This window comes from Cydia splendana, chromosome 1, assembly GCF_910591565.1.
Source record: "Cydia splendana chromosome 1, ilCydSple1.2, whole genome shotgun sequence".
In the NCBI taxonomy this organism is placed as follows: Eukaryota; Metazoa; Arthropoda; class Insecta; order Lepidoptera; family Tortricidae; genus Cydia; species Cydia splendana.
Genome location: NC_085960.1, coordinates 8,823,615 through 8,848,885, shown reverse-complemented (window position 1 = coordinate 8,848,885; position 25,271 = coordinate 8,823,615). Strand labels below are relative to the sequence as shown.

The following is a 25,271-nucleotide window of genomic DNA, read 5'->3' as shown; positions in this document are numbered from 1 at the left end:
CCTGAGGTAGATCGGTAGATATAGGTATAATATAATTTCGTCGAAATCGTTGGAGCAGAGCAGACAAGACGAGACAATTTACGTGAATACTTAAACTGCACCACAAACATACAAGTCAGATAAAATATATAGGTAGATATAATGTAAGATAACTATCCACTCACTTGCTTTTGGTAACTGTAGCTACCAGCTGTCACCCTATCAAGCATGTGAGTGGCTATCGCACAAGTTTGATGCAGGTACCTACATCGCAGTGCGCCGTAAATAGATCGACATGCAAACTATTTACGTAATGTTCGTTTTGTAAGGTCGTGTCAGTGCAACGAGGTGCAAATATACGGAGGGCAGTAATTTTCGGTTTGACAGGTTGAGATATCTGTGCGCGTGGTGCGGCGCAGCGCCGCGGGCCAACTCCTTTCTGCTGTAACGGGTGGGATTAATCAATTCAAATGCTAATAGACGGGCACATTCATGACTACAGTTATAAACTGGATCATTATCTAATCTTGATCGATGCCACGCTTCATTTCGTTTATTGACGGTAGACAGTACCTATATAATTTCCTAGTAAGTAGGTACCTAGGTGGTATAACTCTGGGATTCCCCGGATACAGAGTCGCCTCGTCAACAGAGGTGGCGAGTGCACATTCTGATAGCGTGTACCTCTTGATTTAGAGTTAGACCAAGATAAGTCTGCAACGATTATGATAGCATACGCAGCACGCATTGCAAGTGTTATTTATACGTCAAAATTTCATAGAAGTTTGACGTTTAAAATAACACTTGCACTGCGTGTGCTATCAAAATCGTCGTAGACTGATGGTCTCTTGGTCTGACTCTAGAAACAATTTAAAGGCCCGAATTATGAGCGCCTACCGCGGACATCGAAAATTGAAACTTCGATATCTTGGTATTGGTATTCGAGCGATAGGGAGGCAGATAATAAATTTTTCATCACACTTGCTCGAAAAAGATCTTATTTCATCTAGGTGTAGATACAAAGGTATATTGTTCCCGCGGGAGTTACCTATAGATTGTGAAAAAAGCTATAAAGTCCCTAGGGAGTTATAGCTTACCTACCCTATAATACCTATTTAGTTTAACTATAAAAACCTTTCACTCGGTAGCAAAGCTTTTAACCCTCGTGCCTTGAACTTGAAACCCTCGCAACGCTCAAAATTCTACTTTTCAATTTTGGAATCTGGGGCGTTTGCTCGGGTATCAATAACTCTCCCTACTCCCTACTAATTTTATTAGTTTATTTTCCAATAAACTTCTTTTCTATATGAGCGTAGAAGACAGGCGCTAGCTGGTGGCGCTGATGGCTATGGTGTCGGACTTGCCGGAGCATGAGATCTGTCTCGGCTATGCCTTGCTCCTCGTAGGTGGATACGTCCTGTGCGCTGCGCGTGGCGCCTCGCTGCGACGTCGCGGCGGCAGTTGGCAGCGACACCGGACTGAATATCGCCGAAAGCTCCGCAGCGGGGAGCGAGTGCGCGCGCGCCAGTACCCCTCCGACCAGCGATGCTGTGCTGTCTCCGGAAATAGAGTACGTTCGTCTATACATGCAGTTTCGCGTACCTAACATACTTCTATATCGGCACCGTCGGAACCTATTAAATCGCGGTTAACACGAAGCCAACTTTGTGACCTCGATCGGGCCATAACGATCCCGATCGGGATGCTTGTTTGAACCGCGATTTAATGGAACCGAATTAACTCGACTTGCATTCCTCCTGGAATATAAGCCGAGCCGCATCAGTGATATATTTCTTTTAGTGTAGATGTAGGAATATTCTCGTCCGTAGATCGGTGGTTCGGGTGCGCGTGTGTGAGTGCAAATGACTGATAGCCCGACTTAGCCGGGCTGGAACTGTACAAAATGTGGACCAAAAGGCAGTTATGGAGGTATATGTTGTGCATACTGTTCGCCGTGTCGGCGCTGGCCGCGGCAGCGAGAGGTGAGTCGGCGTTCGTAGCAGCCGCCGCGAGTGGGAGCACCGCTGCGCTCGCGCTCTGCGTCACTACCCGTTGCTATTTTCAGATCAACTTGCGCTGAAATTATGTAAAATGCTCGCCCATTTGCTCTATTTCTGGCAATAACCTTAGCGGTGCTTTGTGTGACATAATTACTAACCCAGTAACACGGTTTGATCACGAGCTTGCTTAATGTATTTGCCGACGCTTAAACGCATGGAGTTTCGCGAGAGAAATACGTCATCAGTTGCCATCTCGCATAGCTACGCAAATAGAAATACAGGGATTTGTCGTTGTACGTCGCCATCTTGTGAAAAGCGATAGGATTGTGACGACGATATAAAAATGAGACAGAGAAAATCGGATGACCTCAAACTGTCAATAGTATATATGTACCTATAAATTGTATTGTAGTCATGCATTAGATCGACTATGTAAGTAAAAGATACCTATATCTACATTTAGTTTAGTTAATAAGAACTTAAAGCTTTAACGGTCAGATAACAAATAGCTTAACCATGACTAAATTTCATGGTATAGGTAGAATAGGTAAGCCTGTAGGCCTGTAAGTACGGTCACGAACTTAAATTACTGACCTACTTCCGGGTTAGCGGCGTCCTAATTTGGTCGTTAGATAGGTAAGTCAAAATAAATGAAATGTAAAAAAAACAAAGGGTTCCGTTTTTTCCTATTGAGGTACGGAACCCTAAAAACTTATATATGCTCGGCAATTTAATTGAAGTCCGTGACTGTAGGTACGGCGCGGTTCAAGTTCAAAATAGTCCTACTTATGGTTATATGTACCTATAGGTAATATGTACCTATAATTATGTTATACACCTATCGTCTATTAGAGGCTAACATGCCACTTCGAACGTACACTGGCATCAGAATGATATTTGAACCATGTTAATACTTAGTGTATCAGGTGTCTCGCTCGCGCTAATACAAGTTACAAAAAAGTACGAGCGAAATGCATGATAACTGAATGACTTTAGATTAGATATCATTCTGATATCAGTGTACGTTCGAATTGGCCTGTACTTAAGTAAGTAAACTTAAAAATACGTGGTTATATATAACCTAAGATAAGACTTTTTGCAAATGATTTCACTGAAAGTTTTTATTTCATATATTTAACACCCATGGTTCAAATAATCAAAATGGGGTCGGACGGCGGCGGCGCATATTTATTTTCTTTTGGAGCGATTTTTTGCGAAAATATTAACCTACTTCATTAATAAATTGTTTATAAAAACTACTTATTCGTTTTGAAAGACCTATCCAATGACACCCCACACTATGGGGTTCAAGCGAAAAAAATAAATCCCCACTTTAAGTGTAGCAGAGTTAATTAATGGTACCCCTACTCCAGCTTTCTAGCACTCACTGAGCAAAGCCTCGGACCGACAGACGGTGAAACTATAAGGGTTCCTATGTAGCTGACAACGGAACCCTAAAAATGGAAGTCAAATTTTAATCAATCGTAATGAAAGAAAACAGATTTGTATTGTTTTTAAAAAAATCGAACGAAATAAAACAATAAAATGATTTAAATTTCATTGTAGGTAAATATTATGGAACCTACTTGTAAAGCCCCCTCCAGACTATGCGCGTGAATCGCGGGCGAAGCCGCGAACGCGAGTGTGGAGTCGATTTCGCTGTCTGCGAAAATCGACGCCACACTCGCGTTCGCGGCTTCGCGCCGCGATTCGTGCACGAGTGTGGAGGGGGCTTAAGAGTTGTAAGTATTAGGGCGGCTAATAGGATAAAAAAAAATCCCAGATTTTTTTTCGTATTGTCTTACCATTTCCCCTTAAGCGCCCTCCACACTCATGCGCGAATCGCGGCGAGAAACCGCGAACACGAGTGTGGAGTTTTGAACGCAGACCTGCGAAATCGACTCCACACTCGCGTTCGCGGCTTCGCGCCGCGATTCGCTCACGAGTGTGGAGTGGGCGATACATGGCGGTAACAAAAAGGAAAGTTCGAAAAATGTAAGTATGGAAATTTTAGGACACTTTTATTCTCCTATATAAGGATGAAAAGGGCTCGCGATCTTGACTAGAAATAGGTAACACAAAAGTGGCAAAAAAAGGTCACAATATTTTAAAAAACCGGCCAAGTGCGAGTCGGACTCGCGTTCCAAGGGTTCCGTACATTACCCATTTTTTAACAATGTGTTCATTATATGTGAAATACGCGAGGCAATTTACGCGAGTAAATTGCCTTTAAAAAACCCGTAGGGGTCGAATCAAAACCTAAGCAATAAGTCCGACTCACGCTTGACTGCATATTTCTAATAGGTATTCCTGTCATCTAATAGGTAAAATCAAATTCAAAATTTTAGACCCAGTACTTTCGGAGACAAAGGGGGGAGGATGCTCATTTTTTGGTTATTTTCTGAAATAACTTCTAAACTATTTATTTTAAAATTACAAAAAAAAATTATTTGACATTCTCAAAATGAGCTCTTTCATTTGATATGTAACACGACAAAGTTAAAAAAAAAATTCTCATTTACCCCCTAAAAGTGGCCTTTAAAAAATCATTTGTTTACGTAAGATGTCCGTCTTTGGGTCACGAATTTACATACGTGTACCAAATTTCAACTTAATTGGTCCAGTACCTTTGGAGAAAATGGGCAGTGACGTGACAGACGGCCAGACAGACAGACAGACAGACGCACGAGTGATCCTATAAGGGTTCCGTTTTTTCCTTTTGAGGTATGGAACCCTAAAAAAGAAACGCTCACATCCGCATGAAAGGCTTTTTATCTTTTAAATCGGCAGTAGGAATGGGCAAAGTTACTTACATTTTATTCTCTAGATCTAGAGTACAAAGTTATTAGATTGCTATTAATAAAATAATAATTTCAGCCTATAAACGTCCCACTGCTGGGCACAGGTCCCCACGCTAGCCCATTGCGGATTGGGGACTTCACAATCTTCACATGAACCTTGAATTTCTTCGCAGATGTATGCAGGTTTCCTCACGATGTTTTCCTTCACCGAAAAGCTAGTGGTAAATATCAAATGATATTTCGTACATAAGTTCCGAAAAACTCATTGGTACGAGCCAGGATTTGAACCCGCGACCTCCGGATTGAAAATCGGACGTCATATCCACTCGACCACCACCGCCGCTCCGTGATTGCTATTAATGGATGATTTTGAATGGCAAGCACACAGCTCCCAAATGGTCTTATACTTTCAATACCACCCCCCCTGAGAATGAGGGAGAGGAAATATATAGACCGAATCCTACGCAGGTAGAGATGCCCAAATAATCATATTTCTAAGCAACGAAATATCTGTTTGCCCCATTAATCAGATATTTTTTTAATTTGAATCTAGATTCAAGTAAAACAATATCAAATAAAATAAGTAAAAAAATATCAAATTAATGTTAATTAATAAAAAATATGGGTGTGCGGTATTTATATACAAGGGGCACACTGAAAGTTTTTAGAATAGACCCTTTTTGTATGGCGATTGTTGGTTTGGTTGGCTGTTCAGCCCACCCCATAATGACAAAATACAAAAATTATGACACGAAAAATTTTTCAGGTCAAGATCGGAATTTGTATATATGTCGGAGATCGATAGTCCTAATGGCGGTGGGCGCATGGGCGTAGTACCTCAATATATTGACTTCACAGTTAAATTAGTATGCTACCAGTGCATGAAATAAACATTCGGACTCGTTAACCATACTGTGCCTACCATATTTTATTAACATAAATAACTAATTGCTATTTTTATTTAAAAGGATTGATTTGAAAATAAAAAGATCACATAAAACCGTTCAAATCTTTATTCAACTCAAACTAGGCCGGCTCCAACCCTACGCCTATGACCTGAGAAGATTTAGCCCAATATGGGACCGGCAACAAACTCAGCGGGACACATCTTTTCAAAACAACACATCCTTTCTTTATTTCACAAAAGTAAGCTTCTAATTAAACAAGAAATCAAAATAACACTAGAAATAAAACACTTAGCTAAATGGTTAAAGATCGTTGGATTCTATAAGCTATCAGAATAATCCTTCAGGTATAAGCCTTCAGGAACGTGGCGAGTTAGGCACGAGGTATGGCTAACGATAACGTCCGATCTCTAGCGCAATCCGATCAAGAAGAACTACCAGCGGCGGAGCCTCTCTGCTCCCATGGTCTAATAAAACATGGTCTTCCATTCCCAGAGTGACACGGGCCTACGTCACAATAACATTGCCACTTTATTTCAACATAACATGTTACATGGGTACATTATACCTATGGTTAATAAGTTAAAATATTTCTTTATAATTTTATAATTTTCATTTATATGTATTTTAGCTTAAATTTTACAATAACACGTCATTTTTAATTACTCGTTAGCAATATCTTCCGATTCACGAAAGAAATTTCAGACTTTCGGGTAATTCTGTTTATACTACTGGCAACACAGGATAGCGCTGTGCACATTTGACAATTCGGATCTAGATAACTTCATGCCCTGACCGTCATCCTTGTCGAACGCGTGTTAATTGTTATTTCCTTCTCGCTCAGTGTCAGCAGTCGCAGTGTTTTCCAAACTTTTCACGTCGTAAGCTTGGTAATTAATGTGTAACTGTGAATTAGTTTTTTAAACGTTTGTCTTGTATAGATAAATAAAGTTTAATTTAATACATTAGATTTGTTTTATTTTACTATGTTTCTACATGAATAACTTGAAATTAATGCCGTTAAAATAATTTTCACCGTTGGTTAAAATTCTCCCACATTTCAAAGTTTGAGAACCTGTAAACAGCATGATGACGTAGGCGCGTGTCAGTTAGGTCATACGCGAATCTCGGAATGGAGTACCAGGCGAGTATATTATTATACCATGTCTGCTCCCACCTCAAATCAAGTTGGCAAACCTGCTCTACCAGTCTACCAACATAACGACAAAAATGCCACCTCGTACCGAACTTCACGCAAGTTAAGCAACTTGACGTTCCAAAGCCTTCTACCTGTCATCTTAGTTCAACAACACGCCAATAGACGGCGCTACTCTCTACGCAACTTTATTAATTTCGTTACAACCAAGTAATACGTAGCTCAACATTGCTAATCGATTTTATACAGGCGTCCAAAATTATGAACTGTAACGCTGCAATACGTCCTTCTGGAGTCACGCTCCGACATATATATATACACACAGTTATTTTATTTAGGTATTCGGGAACCATACGATTCATCTATTAACTAAAATTAGTACCTAGGTATGTATTACTAAAACGGGCTTCTAGCCTAGTCGGTAGTAGCTAGAGCTAGGTACCTGCTTACAAAAGTTACGAAGCAGGAGGTCCCGGGTTCAAATCCTGGTAAGGGCATTTATTTAGATATGTGTGTATCACAAATATTTGTTCCCGAGTTATATGTAGATGTTAGCTATGTATTATATATATCGTCGTCTAGTACCTTATTGTACCTACCCACAACTCAAGCCATATTGGGCTTATAGTTGAATTATCGAGAAGATGGAATTGCATTTGTAGTGGTTGTATGCTGATAGTACAAGAAAATAGAAAATTCAAATATAGAATGCCTGTAAACAAACAATACTACTACATATGCAATTCCACGCTCTCGATGATACTACTATACTGTGGGACTAGGTTGATCTGTGTAAAATTGTCGTACAATAGTTATTTATTTAATTTTAATACTATTTTGTAAGTGACTAAGAAATTATTTAAGTAGTTTCAAGTTATAATGTAAAAAAATACTCCAACGTTGTCGTCGTTGGCCGTCCATTTTGGGTGGTCTAGCACGCAATAAATAAAAAAAAAGGTAAACTTAACGAAAACCATTTTTTTAACTGGTTGATGGGAAACTGTAGTAGGTGCCTACATTGTAATGTAATAATAATAAATAAATAATAATAAAGCCATTTATTCCATATTTCACATAAAAAGGATAATTGCAATTATAATGAGTTGTTGTTTTAGTTGATAGTTACTTTTTCCATATAGTTTATGTTAGTGTGGTTAGTTTATAAGTTTGTTTGAAATATGGACCCCTTATTGGGTAAAGGCCTCCTCCATCTTATGCCATGTTTCCCTGTCTTTGCCTTTATTCATCCAGTCGCTTCCTGCTATGTCTTTTATGTCATCAGCCCACCGTCTTTTTGGTTTTCCAATTTTTCTTTTCCCTGTTGGCCCCTTCCATTGTGTGGTTGTTTTGGTCCATCTTTTATCTGTGTAACGTGAGATGTGGCCAGCCCATTTCCACTTTAGTGTGAGTGCATGTTTAAGCGCGTCAGTAATCTTTGTTCTATTTCTTATGTCTTGGCTTTTTACCTTTTCTATTCTTCTAATATGTAGCATGCTTCGTTCCATTGCCCGCTGAGTGCATTTGATTTTTTGCTTTACGGTATCTGTATACACCCAAGTCTGGCACCCGTACAGTAGACAAGGCAGAAGGCAGGTATCAAATACGGTTTTTTTCATGTGCAGGTTATAATTCCCTTTCAGAATTTCTTTTAGGGACCAGAATCTATTCCAAGTAACGTTTATTCTTCGTGTGACTTCTTCCTCATTTTTTGATTTTCTGAATGAAAGTTCCTTGCCTAAATATTTGTAGTCTGTCACATATTCTATATTTTTGCCATTAATTATGATTTGTCTTTTGCAGCTGTTAGTCAGTATCTTTGTTTTTTCCGTATTCATTTCTAAGCCGACTTTAGAGCTTGTAATGTAATGACATGCTTTTTAGTAGCTTCTAAGCTTGGTTTATGGAATTTAATTAGCTCATAAATTTCCCAAGTAGGTAGGCACCTTTTTGTAAACGGTTAAAGGTCTTTGTAACATCCTGTAAAGCTTTGTTTACGTTTTTGATTTATGACAGTGAATGTGTTCCGTGCACGTAACTATGGGCCATGGCCACTGACCACTGATCAACATTTACGTGCTTTGAGAACTCCGTTACTAGTAATACTAATAAGTAACTTACGTAAATAATTATATTGTAAATGACAACGTGCATGCGTTTTGTGTATTGTTTATTTGTAACTAAGCGAAAATGTAATATTCAACATTAAGTTAGTCTAACTTACTTAGTAGGTACTTAGTTCTAACTTAAGACGCTTATTTATCTTATCATCTTTCAGATGCGATTTAGATTAGTAAATCAACAAACAATAAAAGGAGTTTTAAAATAAGTATTTAATACAAAAAAATATGCTTTATTACACCTATCGTTAAAGTGTCAGTATCTAAATAAAATATGTACTATCCCCACATTAAGTAGTGGCACTGGAAGCGTTCTGTTCTGGGCCCATAACCTCTACTATTTATTATTAGAACAATAAATAGTAAAACAAATACTTTCACGTTAAAAAACAATAGAAGGACATAACTGTAGGATCAACTGCCAAATTAGTATGAATACCTACTCGTACATGCAATACTTAAAATTCATAAAAAAATCGGTTGGCCTACCTATAGTAAAATTTGATTAAAATAAAACAGAATAATATCGCCTATTCCACCTATCCCTACCGCGATATCCCCCCAGTGGGGATACGTGGAATATTTTTTCATCTATTTCTACTAGTAGGGATACTTTTCCATTCTATCCCTACTAATTGATGCCAAATGTGGGTACCTATATGTATTTTAATATGCGTGAAAAGCTTTTTCGTTAACTTAATAACTAAAGAGTTGGCTTGCGAATACAATACAGTAGAAGCTAGCGAACACCCGTTCGAACTTCTTATTGCGAACCATGGTCATACTTGCATTGCTTATTTTTTTCATTTTTTTCCTAGCCTATTTTGGTGTCCCACTGCTGGGCAAAGGCCTCCCCTCGTTTTCTCCACTCGACCCTGTCATCGGCATTTTCCCACCATATGAGGTAGAATGCGTCCAAGTCGTCCCGCCATCTCCTTTTCGGCCTGCCTAAACTCCGGCCTGCACCGTCTATTGTGTTCCGTGGGTCCCATAGGCGTACCCACGGTGGGGCAAGGTGGGGCAGTTGTGGTCCCTTTGTTTCCCATAAAGTTTTAAGTCATAATGTATTGTTTGTCATATTATCGTTAGTCATAAAACTGAAACCGTTAACTTTTCAGGATTTTCGTAAGGTTATTCTGTAGATAGGTTAGGTTAGGTTAGGTTTGTTGTATGGCAATCCTGAAAAGTTACGCGTTTCTGAGAAAAAACAATTATGACTAACGAAAACTCAGACAAACAATACATTATGACTTAAAACTATTTGGGAAACAATAGAGACCCGGGGCAGTTGCACCACCCTGGTCTCAGACCATAAGCTAAGAATTTATGTTTCAACCGTACCCTGTTACAACGTACCCAGCCTCCCCTACTTCTGCCCCACCCCTTAAAAAATGCTGCGTACGCCCATGGTGGGTCCCACTCAGTAACCAACGCAATATTTCCGTGCTAAACCTACATGTACACTAAGAAAAACGGGAAAATATGATATCTATTTTAGGGTTTCGTAGTCAACTAGGAATATTTATAGTTTTACCATGTCTGTCTATCTTTATATCCGTCTGTTCGTCCGCGGCTTAGTACCTTTGTTTGTATAATATACTATATTATAGCTACCAACAAGTTTCACTTAAGCTAAGAGATACGTTTTGATCCTGTCCACGAGAGCTTATTGACAGAATTGAACTGCTTTCAGCGGATGACGTGCCGTCAGAGTCACAGTGCCGACCTTACATCGAGAAAGCTCTTAAAGAGCTCGAAAGCGACACAGATACAGGTGAGAAATATTTCACCACCCATTTCCATATCAATGAGTGCCGCCTTTATGATCAGACACTTTCGTATATCTAAGAAACATTTCTTACTGGGGGTCTAGGTGCAAAAAGTATGCATTTCTTTCTCAGGCGACGCCGCTTGGCACGATTGTTCCTTAGGTCAAAAACCCGCTGGTTGCTGATTTGGCCCGGTCGAGATCGTACCGTGCAACCCCCCCAAAAAAAGGGGGGGGGGGAAGGGTCGGCTCCCCAGGTCCAATATCTGCTAAATTCCTGTCTGCTTTTAGCAACTAGGGCAAGTTATGTATCATTTTCGTATAATTTAGGGACAACGAATTAATTTTTGAAATAATCCTTTTACCTTTTTCATACAACAAAATGGTTTTGCACAAATAAACAAAATAACATGTAATTCTTGGGACAATTTTGGCCTTTACAAAATTAGAGTAGCGATTTTCTCTTTATAAAAAAAATTAAAATTTTACCCATTCTATATTCTGAAAAGCATCATATTATTATTTAAATAGGCATTCATACATTTTATTGTTAAAAAAATAATTTGTGGTGCGTGGCTGTGACAAAAACGCATGGAACAAGCATAACAACATTATATTTATACTTTTAAAAAGCCAAAGTCATTGCTTTTTCAAACATTTTTCAGCTGAAACGTCGGAATTAAAGGTAAAAACAATGAAATTATATCGCGGTAGACCCGTTTGTGTAATTAAATATTTTTGATCTTTAACTTTGGCCATAATTCCATTTGTATGGAAATCGTCACCGCCACTCGCTCCCAATATTTTTTTTTTTGCAAAAAAAATGTATGAATGCCTATTTTAAGGTGATACCTACTGTGGCACATCGGAAGGGAGGGGCCCAAGCGATATCTTACCGTACAAATCTTTCTGCCATTTTTTGCGGGGGGAAAGGTGCACACAGTCGCACTTCTCACACACTTACATACAAAATCCAATCTGTAATGACGACACAAATACATAGAAAATGACACACGTCAAAGACAAATCTTGCAAACCTCGATCTCTTTTTGTGTACGGACGAGTCACAAGTATCACAACACGCACACTAACACATTTTCGTCGAAGTATTTTATTGTATTCTGATAGATGAGAAGTCGGATTTGTCGCTCGACCGATCCGCAATTTGTACTGGGCGAGCAAAATCGATAAATCCAACAATTACATGAGACTAAAATATAATAATTGTGTTTAAACGTAATTAAACGTATGATATGTGTTAAAAAAATATTACATGTGAAATGTAACACCTTCTTTTTGTAAATTTGATGTCTCCGACCTCTTTTTACGACAAAAAACCAAGCAAATAGGCACTTTTTCTGCTGCTGTGTTCACGCGCGCGTCTGGACTCGGTCTAGTGAAAAATCCGAGCGCAACTAGTTTTATTACCCGCGCTAGATTAGTTGATCTTGAACCTAGGCAGAGGGGAAATAGTGCGAATGCCGCCTCCCTTCCGTGTTGCTCGAAGGAAAATTGCCACACTGTGGCTGTAATTGCCAAAACTGACACAAAAAATAAATGTTGTTTTCACCACACCAGCTCGGAAAGGCTTACTTTGCACTTGAAAAACTGATAGCAAAGTTGCATTTTATTCACATGTGAGGCAAAGTAATCAATAGCAAATTTTGAGTTGTTTTCTTATGTTTGCTGGTAGAATTGACTCTTGAATGATGATTTTGGATGATAAATATTTAATAACATTGATTTGGTTTGATTTTGTTTGATATTTTGCATTTAATATTTGCTTCGGGTTGGTGTAGTGAAAAATTTTGTGTTTCATTCGGTGCCAAATTTTGTTTAACCCTCGTGCTTTGAAGCCCTCGCAACGCTCAAGATTCCATTTTTCGAATCACTCGCTACGCTCGTGGTTCAATTTTGGAAACCTTCACTTGCTCGGGTATCAATATTAGCACGAGCGGTTAAACAACAACTTTGGCCCCTTGTAAAACAAATAACTATTTCATTTTTTGGCCGCACGTATTTTTTTTGTATGAAAAGGTCATTATTTCAAAAATGAATTCCTCGTCCCTAAATTATACGAAAATAATTCTTGCCCAAGCTACTAAGAACATACTTACAGAAATTTAGCACAGATTGGACCTGGGGAGCCGACCCTTATCCCATGTTGAGTGGTTTGCAGGATACGATCTCGTGGCTACCGGGCCAAATCAGCTTATTTGACCTAAGGAACAATCGTACCAAGTGGCAGCGCCTGAGAAAAAAATGCATAAAGTCAGTCCATGAAAAGTCTGCAGCGGATTTGATAGCCCACGCAGTGCACGTGTTATTTAAACGTCAATCTTCTATGAAATTATGACGTATAAATGACACTTGCACTGCGTGGGCTATCAAATCCGCTGCAAACTTTTCTTGGTCCGACTCTATCTCTCCATATAATTATGTTTTCACTTACTTAGGTACCTATCCAGCATTCTTGTTGTCCCATAGTTACGTACCTCTGGATCTCTATAGGGTTTAACAGTATTTAAATTAATGTAACAAATCATGCATTGTGATATTTGTGATGGTTGTGTTTGTTACCTACATATCCTCAATATTCTCATATATTCTCGGAAACTTTAACCATGAACCAATTGAACACGTCTATGAAAGAAAAAAAAGCGGCCAAGTGCGAGTCGGACTCGCCCATGAAGGGTTCCGTAGCAGCAAGTAACATAATAAAATTGCGGTTTACGATTTATGACGTATTAAAAAAATACTACTTACTAGATCTCGCTCAAACCAATTTTCGGTGGAAGTTTGCATGGTAATGTAAGTACAATATATATTTTTTTTAGTTTTATCATTCTCTTATTTTAGAAGTTACAGGGGGGGGCAGTTCACACATTTTACCACTTTGGAAGTGTCTCTCGCGCAAACTATTCAGTTTAGAAAAAAATGATATTAAAAAACCTCAATATCATTTTTAAAGACCTATCCATAGATACCCCACTCGTATGAGTATGCTGAAAAAAAATTTTTGAGTTTCAGTTCTAAGTATGGGGAACCCCCAAAATTTCTTGTTTATTTTTCTATTTTTGTGTGAAAATCTGCGGTTCACAGAATACATCTACTTACCAAGTTTCAACAGTATAGTTCTTATAGTATCGGAAAAAAGTGGCTGTGACATACGGACGGACAGACAGACAGACATGACGAATCCATAAGGGTTCCGTTTTTTGCCATTTGGCTACGGAACCCTAAAAATAGCACAGTTGATCTATTATTGAGCGGAATTAAATATCGGTGATGTCGCTCAGTCTCTGGCACTCTACGTAATTAAAATAGAATCTCCAACACTGAAACTCTAAGGATGAGCAAATCTGTAAAACCAAGTCATTCCGAGTTCCGAGATTGCTCTGGTTTCATCGAGGTCAGATTTAATAGCGACTTTTACTTCACACCCATCGTAAATTTCAACGGACGGAACGAAACGGACATTTGACGAATAAACAATCACATATCGTCAAAGCAAACGGATTAAATCACTATTGGTGTTGTTGGCTACTACATAAATTTCAGGAAAAATGTGTTGGGATTAAAATAAGAGTTTGAGAAGGTACTATATAATGTTATAAAAGTTATGCTCTCTGTTGCAAAAACATACTTAACGTTGTGAGCAATTAAATGCGTTGATAGGTAGGTAGGTATCTGTGAAGTTTTAGACCATAATGATCACATTATAATTTAAAAGAATAAACTATGGATGCCAGCTGGCGAAATAAATACAAGAAATGAGACTTTTCTTCATCATTGTCCTCCAAAATATCTTGAAGCAGGGTCGTCTAATTTTAGCCGGTTTTATATTTATACGCACGATGAAGCATATGTATATCTTACTCTAACGTAGAGTGTTAAGACTACCATCCAGTAATGTGACTATTATTAATAATCCTGAATTTGTTCGGTTAAACCAAATTTAAAATCATAAAATATAATAGTTCAGTTCAGTTTTATCGTTTCAAAGAAAAACCGCGAGAACGGTCATAGTAAAATTACTGCAACACGATTTTTTTTTATTTTAGCTAATAGCCACTTGTGTTCTTTATATTTTTGAATATATTTGCTTTTTATAGACATAGAATACAGGTGCGGTCCAACAAAACTTATCGAGTGACCTAAGTATACCTACTTACACACCTTCATTACCGATAAATACAAGTAGCGGGTAAGGATTAATCGAGGCTCTTCGGCGTGATCCAAGCCCGATGGGGAAATGAGGATATATATATTAGTAGTACTATTTATTTATTGATCATTCCTAAGCCTCATTGCAAGGAGATACATAATTCAAGCATTGATCAGTCAAGTACGTTATTGTTAGTAAGCACTTTTGACGCTTTACTTGCGTTTCCTAGAAGCGTCCTTGCCTACCTACCTGACATTATTTTTATAAATTTCAGATTCTTCAGAAAAACACGACAGTAGTGAAGTAAGTATAGGCATCGAAACGAAAGAAGTAGATTCAGCAGAAGATAGTGAGGACAGCAAGGAAGATGGACCATCGGTTGAAGTAGCTGACGAGCCATACGTTGCTCATGCTTCGATAGAAGTGGAAGGTGGAGCCAACGACAACGAATCGAAAGAAGAGGAAGCGACGGTAGAGGACGCTGAGAGCGCAGAAGGCGATGAGCAGGACAGCAAAGAAGGAGACAGCAAAGAAGATGGAGAAGCATCAGCTGAAGAACAAACAGCTGAATCAGGTAAATAATAGTACATTATTGTCGAGGCTCGGAAGTAGCAACTTGCAGGCTGAGGATTCGTTTTAAACGGACGACCTTGGGAGTCCGTTTAATTGAATCCGAAGCCAGCAAGTAGCCTTCCAGCCGAGTCATATATAGTGCTTTTCTCAAAAATGGAGCAAGAAATATAAATATCATAGAAATATTTTACAAAAGCAACTTTCTTACGTATATATTTTCACAGAAAAAAGTAGAAACAATTGAAAAAATTAGCTTTGCCGCCTTTTTATTTTTTTAATAAAAAAATTGAAGTGTATTTTTCTGCCGAAAATACGTCAACCTATTTGAGACAGCTAAATAGTCGCGGTACTAATCATCTGTTTGGCTGTTTAATGGGCCTGTGCCTTCATTTGATATGGCCATTTCAACTTTTAAAAAGTTTGGAACTCGACAAATAATGGAATTTGTATGCAACATTGCAGTCCCAAAATCGAGACTGCAATGTTTTTAACTTTTTAATTTTTGACTGACCATAAACTACGCGCTTCGCGACCTATTTCTTAAACGGCAAAGTCGTCTTTGCCGTCCATTTTTGAGAAAATTTCATTTTCACGCCACTGTTCGGAAATGTGGCAAATGGTCTAAAACCAAGCTGGAAAATAGGCAATAGCTGTAGCACCTGAACCACCACTACTACAATGTTTCACTGTTATCATCATCTGTCATTGGTGACGGTTCGCTACAGCAATGAGTATAATTTAAAACATAAAAATCAATAAAAGGTCTTTTTTGGCGCAACTTTTTCCTTCAAAAATAAAATTAGGTTATTGATAGGACCAATTTCTTGTTTAAAAAAAAAAAGAAATGTCAAAACCATTCATTCATTCAGTCAGTTCATTCGATTCACACTTAAGGCGTTTTTTTACTTTTGTAGCTGTTTGTGGTTTTTTAGCAAAAGTTTAGAGTCGGTTTGAAGCAAACAACAGAAAAACGCCTCTTAAAAGTGATAAAAAAAGTAAAAAAGGCGGGATCGGAAAATACTCACTGAATTGGATAATGTAAATTGTGTTTGACTAAAAAATACAAGAAACACGTATCTACGCTCGCTATAAAAATTAGTTCTTCTAATGAAGAAAATGATATTCTTACGCTGACGCCTACCGAAATTCAAGAGACAGCACAGGCAGTGGCTAGTAATTTGCTACCAGAGAAATCGCGGGCTAGTACTTATAGTTATGCAAATGTTTTCTTATTTCCTCGTAGTAGTCGTGAAAAGCACTATGTAATGCCTCGGCCGGAAACGCTAAAGATGGACTCGTATTATTTGAGGGCCTCCACTAACGTGTCGGCCCTCAAACTTACTCGTCCATCTTTTAGCGGTTTTCCGTCCTCTCCTACAATGTACTATATCTATTACATTGTTTATTTATTTACTCCCTTATTCAGAAAACTATACGGGTCTGGTTTAGTTAAATTATGTTTTATCCCTTTCTTATCAATACATGAGTCAAAATGACAGATAAAGACAAACGATTCATAGCTAATTCAGGACAGTATCGCGTTTATGAATAACAACATTAATGTTTACATTGTTTACACGTCATTAGTCTTATCATTCATACACTGTGAAACTATTGAAACTACATACTGTAATTAAAATGGTACATATCCTATAAACTAACGGTGAATTTCTATAGGTATGCAGCCGTACGTACTGTTGGTACTGCCAACATGGGACGCACACGCGGCCTAAGGGTTATATTTTTATTGTCGGACACAGAAAGTCTTAGTAGCCTCTCTCTATTACTTCAAGGCCGGAGTCCCCGCGAAGAGCCCGTCAGGAGAAAGTAGAAGGCTTAAAATTGCGCCTCACCTGCAAGGGATTGAAGCCGAGGGTGGCTTGGGTGGCTTTTTTTTTAAATAATGTTAATGTTTTTAAAAAAAATTCAAAGAATGTCATCCTTAAGAACATGGACACTACAAATAATTCAATAATGGAAGCGGAATGTTTTGTAGATAGATTAAAAACAAACGTTTAATGAAACGCAGTTGCAATAACATCTTGAAAAGTCCATCGTTTAAAATATACAAGACAAACAAATTGATGTAGCAAAGCAAGAGCTTATCAGATAACTAAGTGTATTCGAAAAGAGTTGTAATCATTGATTTACTTATGTTGTGTACCATACATGGACAATATTATAGTATTCTATTTACAGAAAGCGGCGAAGACAAGGACGAGTCCGAACAACCTCAAACCGACGAATCTCAAGACAGCCAGGAAGACGGTGGGGAAGACGATGACGCTGACAGCAAAGAAACTCAAGAATCAGAAAAGGACTCTGAAGGCGCTTCCGAAGAAAAAGCATCAGATGATGACGATGAAGACAACAAATCTGATGAAGCTGCAGACGCTTCTGAAGAACAGGTAGAAGAAAGTGATGACTCTAAAGCCTCAGAAGATGGCGATGGATCTCAAGAAAAGGCTGAATCTGAAGAAGATACGGCTGAAGACAAGGATTCATCTAAGGAAGATACTACAGCCGAGGACAGAGATGAATCCGCTGAACAAGGTGATACGAAAGAAGAAGATGCTTCCCAAGAAGACGATAAGTCAGGAGAAAATCAAGATGATTCAGCGGAAGAACAGAACGATGAACCTCAAGCTGATAAACTATCAAAAGACGATGACGATGATAAGTCCGGAGAAGAAACAGCTGAAGTTGATGATAAGTCGGGCGAAGAGGGAGAATCCGCTGAGGGTGAAGAAGATTCGACAGAAGAAGAAGCAGCTGAGGAAGAGTTGCTAAATGTGAGTATTTTATAAGGATAATTTCGAATGAATGCAGTTTAAATAAAGTTACGTGAAGTGGGGAAATTAATTAAGTACGGTTTACATTACGGCCCAATCCCCAATTTGCTAACCTTTTTACAATTCTTTATTCATTTCAGGTTCCTGAAATCCCCGAGAATTTAAGGTCTCGAGATCACATTGCCCAAATACTCAGATTAGACGAAGAAGCAAGTGAAGCTGAATTGACCATAGAAAGATCTGCTGAAATTGTGCTCAGAGATATTAAAAGAATGTACGAAAATTCAATTAAACCATTAGAAACTCTTTACAAGTACAGAGATTTGAGCAACAGACATTTCGGTGACCCAGAAATATTTTCAAAGCCACTCGTTTTATTTATGGGACCCTGGAGTGGTGGAAAATCTAGCATTTTGAACTACTTGACGGGGCTCGAATTTACCGAGTGGTCTCTGAGAACAGGTAAGCTATTGATTAAAAAAGGTTCCATAAATTGCTTTCTTAGTTTCTTGACTGAAACATTAACACATTCAACACCAAGAACCCGACTGTCGGGTACACTGTTCGTAGCGACTACGCGCTACATACGACGAAACCGTGGCTACGCGCTACGAGCGTAACCCGTAGCACTTAGTGGTATTGAATGTGTTAAGGAAACAACAAGTTAATTAAAATAATTTGATGTTTTACCGCATACGAGTAAAACATTTTTTTAGGCCCAGTAAAGAGTGAAATGCGATCCCAAAGGCAGCGCCGATATAATATTAAACGATTTAGCACAAAGAAAACGCTACGGGTGCATAAAGTATCAGTAAAATAAACTCTTACTTACAGTTTTCCCCTGGACTTTACAGTATAATTTTCACCTCACAATGTAGATATTTAAATACTTATCTTTGGTAGGTGCTGAGCCATCTCCTGCATACTTTAATATTCTGATGCACGGAAAGGATCCAGAAGTACTCGATGGCACTCAGCTTGCCGCGGACTGGACTTTCTCGGGACTTCAAAAGTTCGGTCAGGGTCTAGAAGAGCGTCTAAGAGGGCTCAGGCATCCCAGCAAAATATTGGAGAAGGTAACATATGTTTTAATTTTTATCCAACGTTCGATATGTTTTAAATCAACTTCTTCTTGCGAGCGTTGTCCTATCTGAGGGGACTCTGAGGTCCGCTCGGCAACCTAATCCTAATAATTGGCACAAGTACCTACTAGTCAAGTCATATTTTATTTTTAGTAAATGTTGATGTAATTTTCAGGTGAACATCGTAGAGATCCCGGGTATCCTGGAAGTCAGGAAACAAGTTTCTCGCGTATTCCCCTTCAACGACGCTTGCCAGTGGTTCATTGATCGGGCCGACATTATCTTCCTCGTGTATGATCCTTCTAAGCTCGACGTTGGTCCAGAAACAGAAGCTATCCTTGACCAGTTGAAGGGCAGGGAATCCCAGGTAAAGTAACAATAAACTAGTAGTTCGCCCCGAACTGAGAACTCGCGGTTAACCAAAAATTATATAGAGCGATTGCGATTGACTTTGTTCATTGTTGCACCTACTTATTAGTTATTTACTCTGAACGTACTTAGGTACTCGTACCAAAAAGAATCTCGTACTTAGCTAGTGCGACATAAAATAGTAGAAAATATAGATGGTCAAGCAAATATTGTCAGTAGAAAAAGGCGCGAAATTCAAATTTTCTATGGGACGATATCCCTTCGCGCCTACATTTTTCAAATTTGGCGCCTTTTTCTACTGACAAGATCTGCTTGACCAAGTATAAATGAGGGCGCCACTTTCTATGTAACTGTCACATTTTTGACGTTAAATGCTTACACATGGCAACAATTTAGTATGGACATTTTTGAGGTCCATTTTATTTAATTTCTACTATTTTATGTCGCACTATCGGCGGCAATGGATCAAAAATCACGTGGATTTATTGCAAGGTCTGTGGAGCCCTTGACTGATAGATTTAAGCAAAGAGTAGTATGTATAATATAAATATATAGGACAAAGAGATCCCTCTCGTGGAACTTTTATGCATCCATTTTGAAGTGCCATCTGTAATTCTTAACCAGAAATATCAACGTCAATATCAGGGGGGGAGGGGCATAAATAGCGTCTAAGTATGTTACGAACGTAAAAAACTTTGACTGAAAAACGGCTTCAGGACATTTATTAATACACGAAAACAGATTAGGTACTTTAAGGCCCCATTCGCACGACAGCTTAAAAAGCGTTGCGTTAAAACCCGACGTTGGCGCTTTTTTACCGTTTCTAATATTTATGTTCATATGAACGCTTAAAAATCACTTGTGAGTCGTACTGCGACGTAGGCATCTCAGCAAAGCCATACTTTATTTGCTATTACGACGTATTATTTGAATATAGCTTGAATATTTCAGGATTTTGTAAGCATAAGGCCCCATTCGCACGACAGCTTAAAAAGCGTTGCGTTAAAACCCGACGTTGGCGCTTTTTTACCGTTTCCAATATTTGTGTTCATATGAACGCTTAAAAATCACTTGTGAGTCGTACTGCCACGTACGCATCTCAGCAAAGCCATACTTTATTTGCTATTACGACGTATTATTTGAATATAGCTTGAATATTTCAGGAATTTGTAAGCATAAGTTGACATTTTTAAGGTGAAACTAATAATAATCTTGACGATTGACACCAAAAATTGACACTTGACAGCCAACTGACAGCAGCGCCGGCGCTTTTTTAACGCTTGTGAGAACAGATACACGGAGTTCCGTATGCTCTATTCAATTTGACGCCAACGCTCAACGCCGAAAATCGAACAGTGCTCGATAAAAAAGCGCCGCGCTTAAAAACCGCCTTCGTGTGAATACATACATGGTTATCCATTGGTGTCATTCAAACGCTTTTTTAACGCGCGTTGAAAAAGCTGCCGTGCGAACGGGGCCTAAGTTGACATTTTTAAGGTGAAACTAATAATAATCATGACGATTGACACCAAAAATTGACACTTGACACTCTTGACAGCGAACTGACAGCAGCGCCGGCGCTTTTTTAACGCTTGTGAGAACAGATACACGGAGTTCCGTATGCTCTATTCAATTTGACGCCAACGCTCAACCACAGAATAATTAATAGTACTACCGTACAGAAAGGAAACTTCCTACAAAAACGAAGTTTGACAGCGGTTCAGGGTCGAATCATGCTGTCCCTTTCTAATATATGGCACTATCCCTTTCGGCTATTTAGGGTTGTCAAAAATCAAGTGATTATCTTATCTGTGGTCGTGCACGCAAAAGGAAGTCAAGTGGTGCCAACCCTAATAATTGCTCGGAGCAATGCTGAGCCGAGCGGAGCCGAGTTTGACCGAAGTCAGGAGTTTCGCACCCCTGGCTCAACGCCGAAAATCGAACAGTGCTCGATAAAAAAGCGCCGCGCTTAAAAACCGCCTTCGTGTGAATACATACATGGTTATCCATTTGTGTCATTCAAACGCTTTTTTAACGCGCGTTGAAAAAGCTGCCGTGCGAACGGGGCCTAACTTGACTGTTGATGTAAATAAAGTAGGTACCTATAATACACGGCTGGAATAACACACAATTCACCACGAAACAAAATTACACGCAGCAGGTTGTGAATCTACCCGCCATGATTTTTCTAAATTTTTTGGTAATAAAGTTCTCAGCAACTGTGATGGCGTATGAAAACTTTGTTTCTTTTAACATTGTAAAACTGAAAGTATTTTTATTTATCTGAATTATGTCATAGTACAGACAATAAATGGGGTGTTATAATATTTTGAGTTTTATTTGACAAAGTTGTTTTTTTGTGACAATCGCTTCCATGGCAACGATGGCCATAAATAATCTGTTCTAACAGATGTTTTTTTGTTTGATCCATGCCCTGGATACAAGAGTTTTAAGACGTTCTGACGAAATAAAGTAGAGCCATATTTAAAAAAAAATTGCGTTAAGTAATATAGATGTCGCTATTTTTTCGAATAAAGTGTTTTATATAGTTACGACTGTCCCTCCCCTGGATTTAAGTCAAATTTAAGTATAGCGTATAGATACAAATCATAGAGATTAAAATAAACTGTATCTGTGCTAAGCTGAAATATTTCCTGTCAAATGTCACATACTTATATTATGATTACTTTATTTTATTTTTATCTTGCTAATTATTTCAAAATGGTAAATTTAAAAACGATATTATAAAAGTACAAACCGAGCACTTTCACTTGATACTAAATTCGACCATGTTTTTAGCAAATAAAATGACCAGAATAGCAAGACCTCTCACAAACAGCTTTTTGGCCTTCTAAGCTCTTTTACCTCAATAATCCCTTGATCGAGCCTGCTCATAATTTAATGACTAAAATATAATGCGCTCGACTACACGTTTATCCAATTTCATTTAAATTAGAACAAATTTACTTTAGTTCTTGAGTATCAAACTATCTTCTGACAGTTCAGCTTAAAAACATCGAAATGCCGGGCCGTGCCGCTAGCCAGCCGCGTGATCCAAGTCGAATGTAAGAACTTCGCTTCGCTCGCTCGTTCGATTACCCGATGAGATGTATTTCCTAGTTTTCTATTTACATCTATTTTTTGTAAAAAAAGTCACAACTGCTACCTTAAAACAAGGTGTAATATGTATAAATATAAAATCTATTATTTATAATATGAAATAATCTTTAATCAGAGCCGATCTCACTGAACAGGTTAAAGGTGCAATTATTTATTTTATTATGGTCTTCATTGGCAGCTCCGCTTTACCGAGTGGTGTTTTCCGGTGGCAAAGGCTATCACTTGCTAGAAGGCTTTCAGTATTTGTTTGTGCCGGATTTTCAGAAGCTCAAGCCCAGCACTCTAATTGTAAGTTAGGTCTAGTAACCATACCAAATCCAGCCCGCCCGGTCAAGATATAATAAGAGCGAAGCACATGTTTTAAGAAAATTATGCTTGCTATAATTCTGTTTGTTTAAGACTCGCATCGTGCTGAACAAGGCGGATACCGTGAAGCCTGAAGAATTAATGCGTGTCCAGAGCGCATTAATTTGGAACATCTCTCCCCTCATGAGCTCCGCTCAACCTCCAGTGATGTACACGGTATCTTTGTGGTCGATGCCGTTTGAGGCGGGGGCGCCCGTCAGGCTGCTGCAGGCACAGGAACGCGAGCTCCTGCGAGACCTGCGACAAGCCATCGACAAACGCGTTGAAAACAAGATCTCCAGCGCGAGGAGATTTGCCGTAAGTTTAAAGCACGTTTAAAGATATGTTATCGGTTTATGGGTTGGTAACTATTGGGCATCTCTGTTGTCATCAAATTAGCTCACATTAATTTAGTAATTAACCCCGAAATGAAGATGCAATTGCTATATCTTATTTAACTTTTTTTTTAGGTTCGGGTTCGAAATCACGCTAAGATGGTCGACTGCTACTTAACAACATATTACAATCACAAGACGATATTCGGAAACAAGAAGCTTATTGCCGACGCTATCATTGAAAATCCACAGAACTACCACATCTACGAGGGTCTCAGCACACTCACCAACATTTCCAGGTTTGTGTAAACTATAGGTTACACTTTTATAAACACATATTTGATGATTACACATATTTGGATTACGAGTACGTAATTAAAAAATACCTAATTTTGATGTTTTTATTTTTATTGTGGTTTTATAAAATTCTACATTGAGTTTGTTTGTGGTATCGTTTCGTTAGGAAGGTGTTTGCCTAATATTCAAGTTTGTTACTTACCTTACCTAAAAGTCGGTTCAGCTGCTGAAAGAAACTGATATAATTCAATAATGTCTCGAAAACATCGTTAAAGTATCGAAACAAAATCACATTTAGTCCATAGCTTAATGGATATTATATTCACAGATACGACTTGCCGGACCCTGAGACGTACCGAGACTTCTTCCGTCTGAACCCGCTGTACGAGTTCCAGCAACTGTCGGCGACGTGCACGTACTTCCGCGGCTGCCCCATCAACAAGCTCGACGTGGCCATCGCGTACGACCTCCCAGAGATCGTCGGCAAATACAAGAAGATGGTGGAGACCTCCACGCCCCAGGGCATGCCCAAGAGTTGATACCGTCGCGAACGAACGAAATCCGCGCACCGCGCCGTCCTAACCTGCTTTTTATTTTAGATATTTAAATTGGACATTTATTTTGGGCACATTTTGCATTTCTTTTTTAATCGGGCATCAGGATATACAGTTTTCTTAAAACGGCATTTCAGTTTCTTAACTTATTTATATTTTGCTTTCTGAACTTGAACAATCGCTTCTTCCTTTTTATCAAATGGATGAGTTATTGTGTCGTGTATCTTTTCTATTGTGAGTTTCTTCGTGCGTTTAGCTATATTCAGCTTGAAAATTCCCATTAGTTGGTACCGACATCTTGTGAACGGGCCCAATTTACCTACCTACCTACGCGAAAAGGCTAAAATATCTGAACACTTCTCTTGCCGCAACATATGATCATCAACACTTAATAATGATACATCGACACATAAATAGGTGATCGAATGGTCGATTATGCAACGTGTCTCAGTGGTCAGATGTTTTTCTTAGACTCGCGTAATCCCCTACTGATTCTGTCCTATCGGGGGTTTATTTTATAGCTGATAACACTTTACAGGACAATTTCCAAAGTCCTAATTAACACTTATTAGGAATGAGTCGCAAAACTATTAAATTAATCTAGTCATTATATTAAAGTTTGTTAGAGAGATAGGTATTGTTATTTATTATTTGAAGTGAATTCCTACAATCCTTAGAGGACTAATCGTGTATCATTTTTGTTATCGCCTGATTATTTCTTTGATAGTTATTTAATGAAACACAATGTGACTATATAAGGAAAAATTTAATAAAAATGTCATAAAAACCGTCGTTTTTGTTTTAATTATTACATTATTACCTATATAGGTCCCTAAGTACATCCCAATTTCAATAACCTTAATAAATGCCTGGAAATAACTTTATTCTTGGAAGGTAAGGCGTATCCAGA

At 38.5% G+C, this 25,271-nt stretch overlaps 2 protein-coding genes across 5 annotated transcripts in view; one reads left to right on the top strand and one right to left on the bottom strand.

Annotated features, from left to right (window-relative positions):
* The first annotated feature begins 1,417 nt into the window (after nucleotides 1-1,417).
* On the top strand, nucleotides 1,418-25,152 carry LOC134794917 (sarcalumenin). 4 transcript variants are annotated; one of them, XM_063766794.1, is made up of 11 exons: nucleotides 1,418-1,549; nucleotides 1,809-1,961; nucleotides 10,652-10,732; nucleotides 15,169-15,468; nucleotides 17,667-18,259; nucleotides 18,400-18,721; nucleotides 19,163-19,335; nucleotides 19,517-19,708; nucleotides 23,230-23,493; nucleotides 23,646-23,809; nucleotides 24,136-25,152. In XM_063766794.1, exons 2-11 carry the CDS (start codon nucleotides 1,883-1,885, stop codon nucleotides 24,344-24,346), a joined length of 2,379 nt encoding a protein of 792 aa, XP_063622864.1. In that variant the 5' UTR covers nucleotides 1,418-1,549; nucleotides 1,809-1,882; the 3' UTR covers nucleotides 24,347-25,152. The 4 variants fall into 4 exon arrangements, with proteins under 4 accessions (XP_063622864.1, XP_063622846.1, XP_063622873.1 ...); XM_063766776.1 differs by having other exon boundaries at nucleotides 1,433-1,549; nucleotides 1,780-1,961; XM_063766784.1 differs by having other exon boundaries at nucleotides 1,438-1,549; nucleotides 1,785-1,961.
* Nucleotides 13,385-25,271, bottom strand: part of LOC134796104 (uncharacterized) — a 349,320-nt gene continuing 337,433 nt past the window's right edge. Inside the window, exon 3 of the mRNA XM_063768063.1 lies at nucleotides 13,385-13,699. The gene's annotated coding sequence lies outside the window, so the exon portion shown is untranslated. The remainder of the gene's footprint in view (nucleotides 13,700-25,271) is intronic.

Coding starts and splice junctions, on each gene's coding strand:
- LOC134794917 (XM_063766794.1), top strand. CDS start 1,883: ATGTGGACCAAAAGGCAGTTATGGAGGTATATGTTGTGCATACTGTTC. Junction 10,733..15,168: donor CGAAAGCGACACAGATACAG/GTGAGAAATATT, acceptor TATAAATTTCAG/ATTCTTCAGAAAAACACGAC. Junction 18,722..19,162: donor CGAGTGGTCTCTGAGAACAG/GTAAGCTATTGA, acceptor TATCTTTGGTAG/GTGCTGAGCCATCTCCTGCA.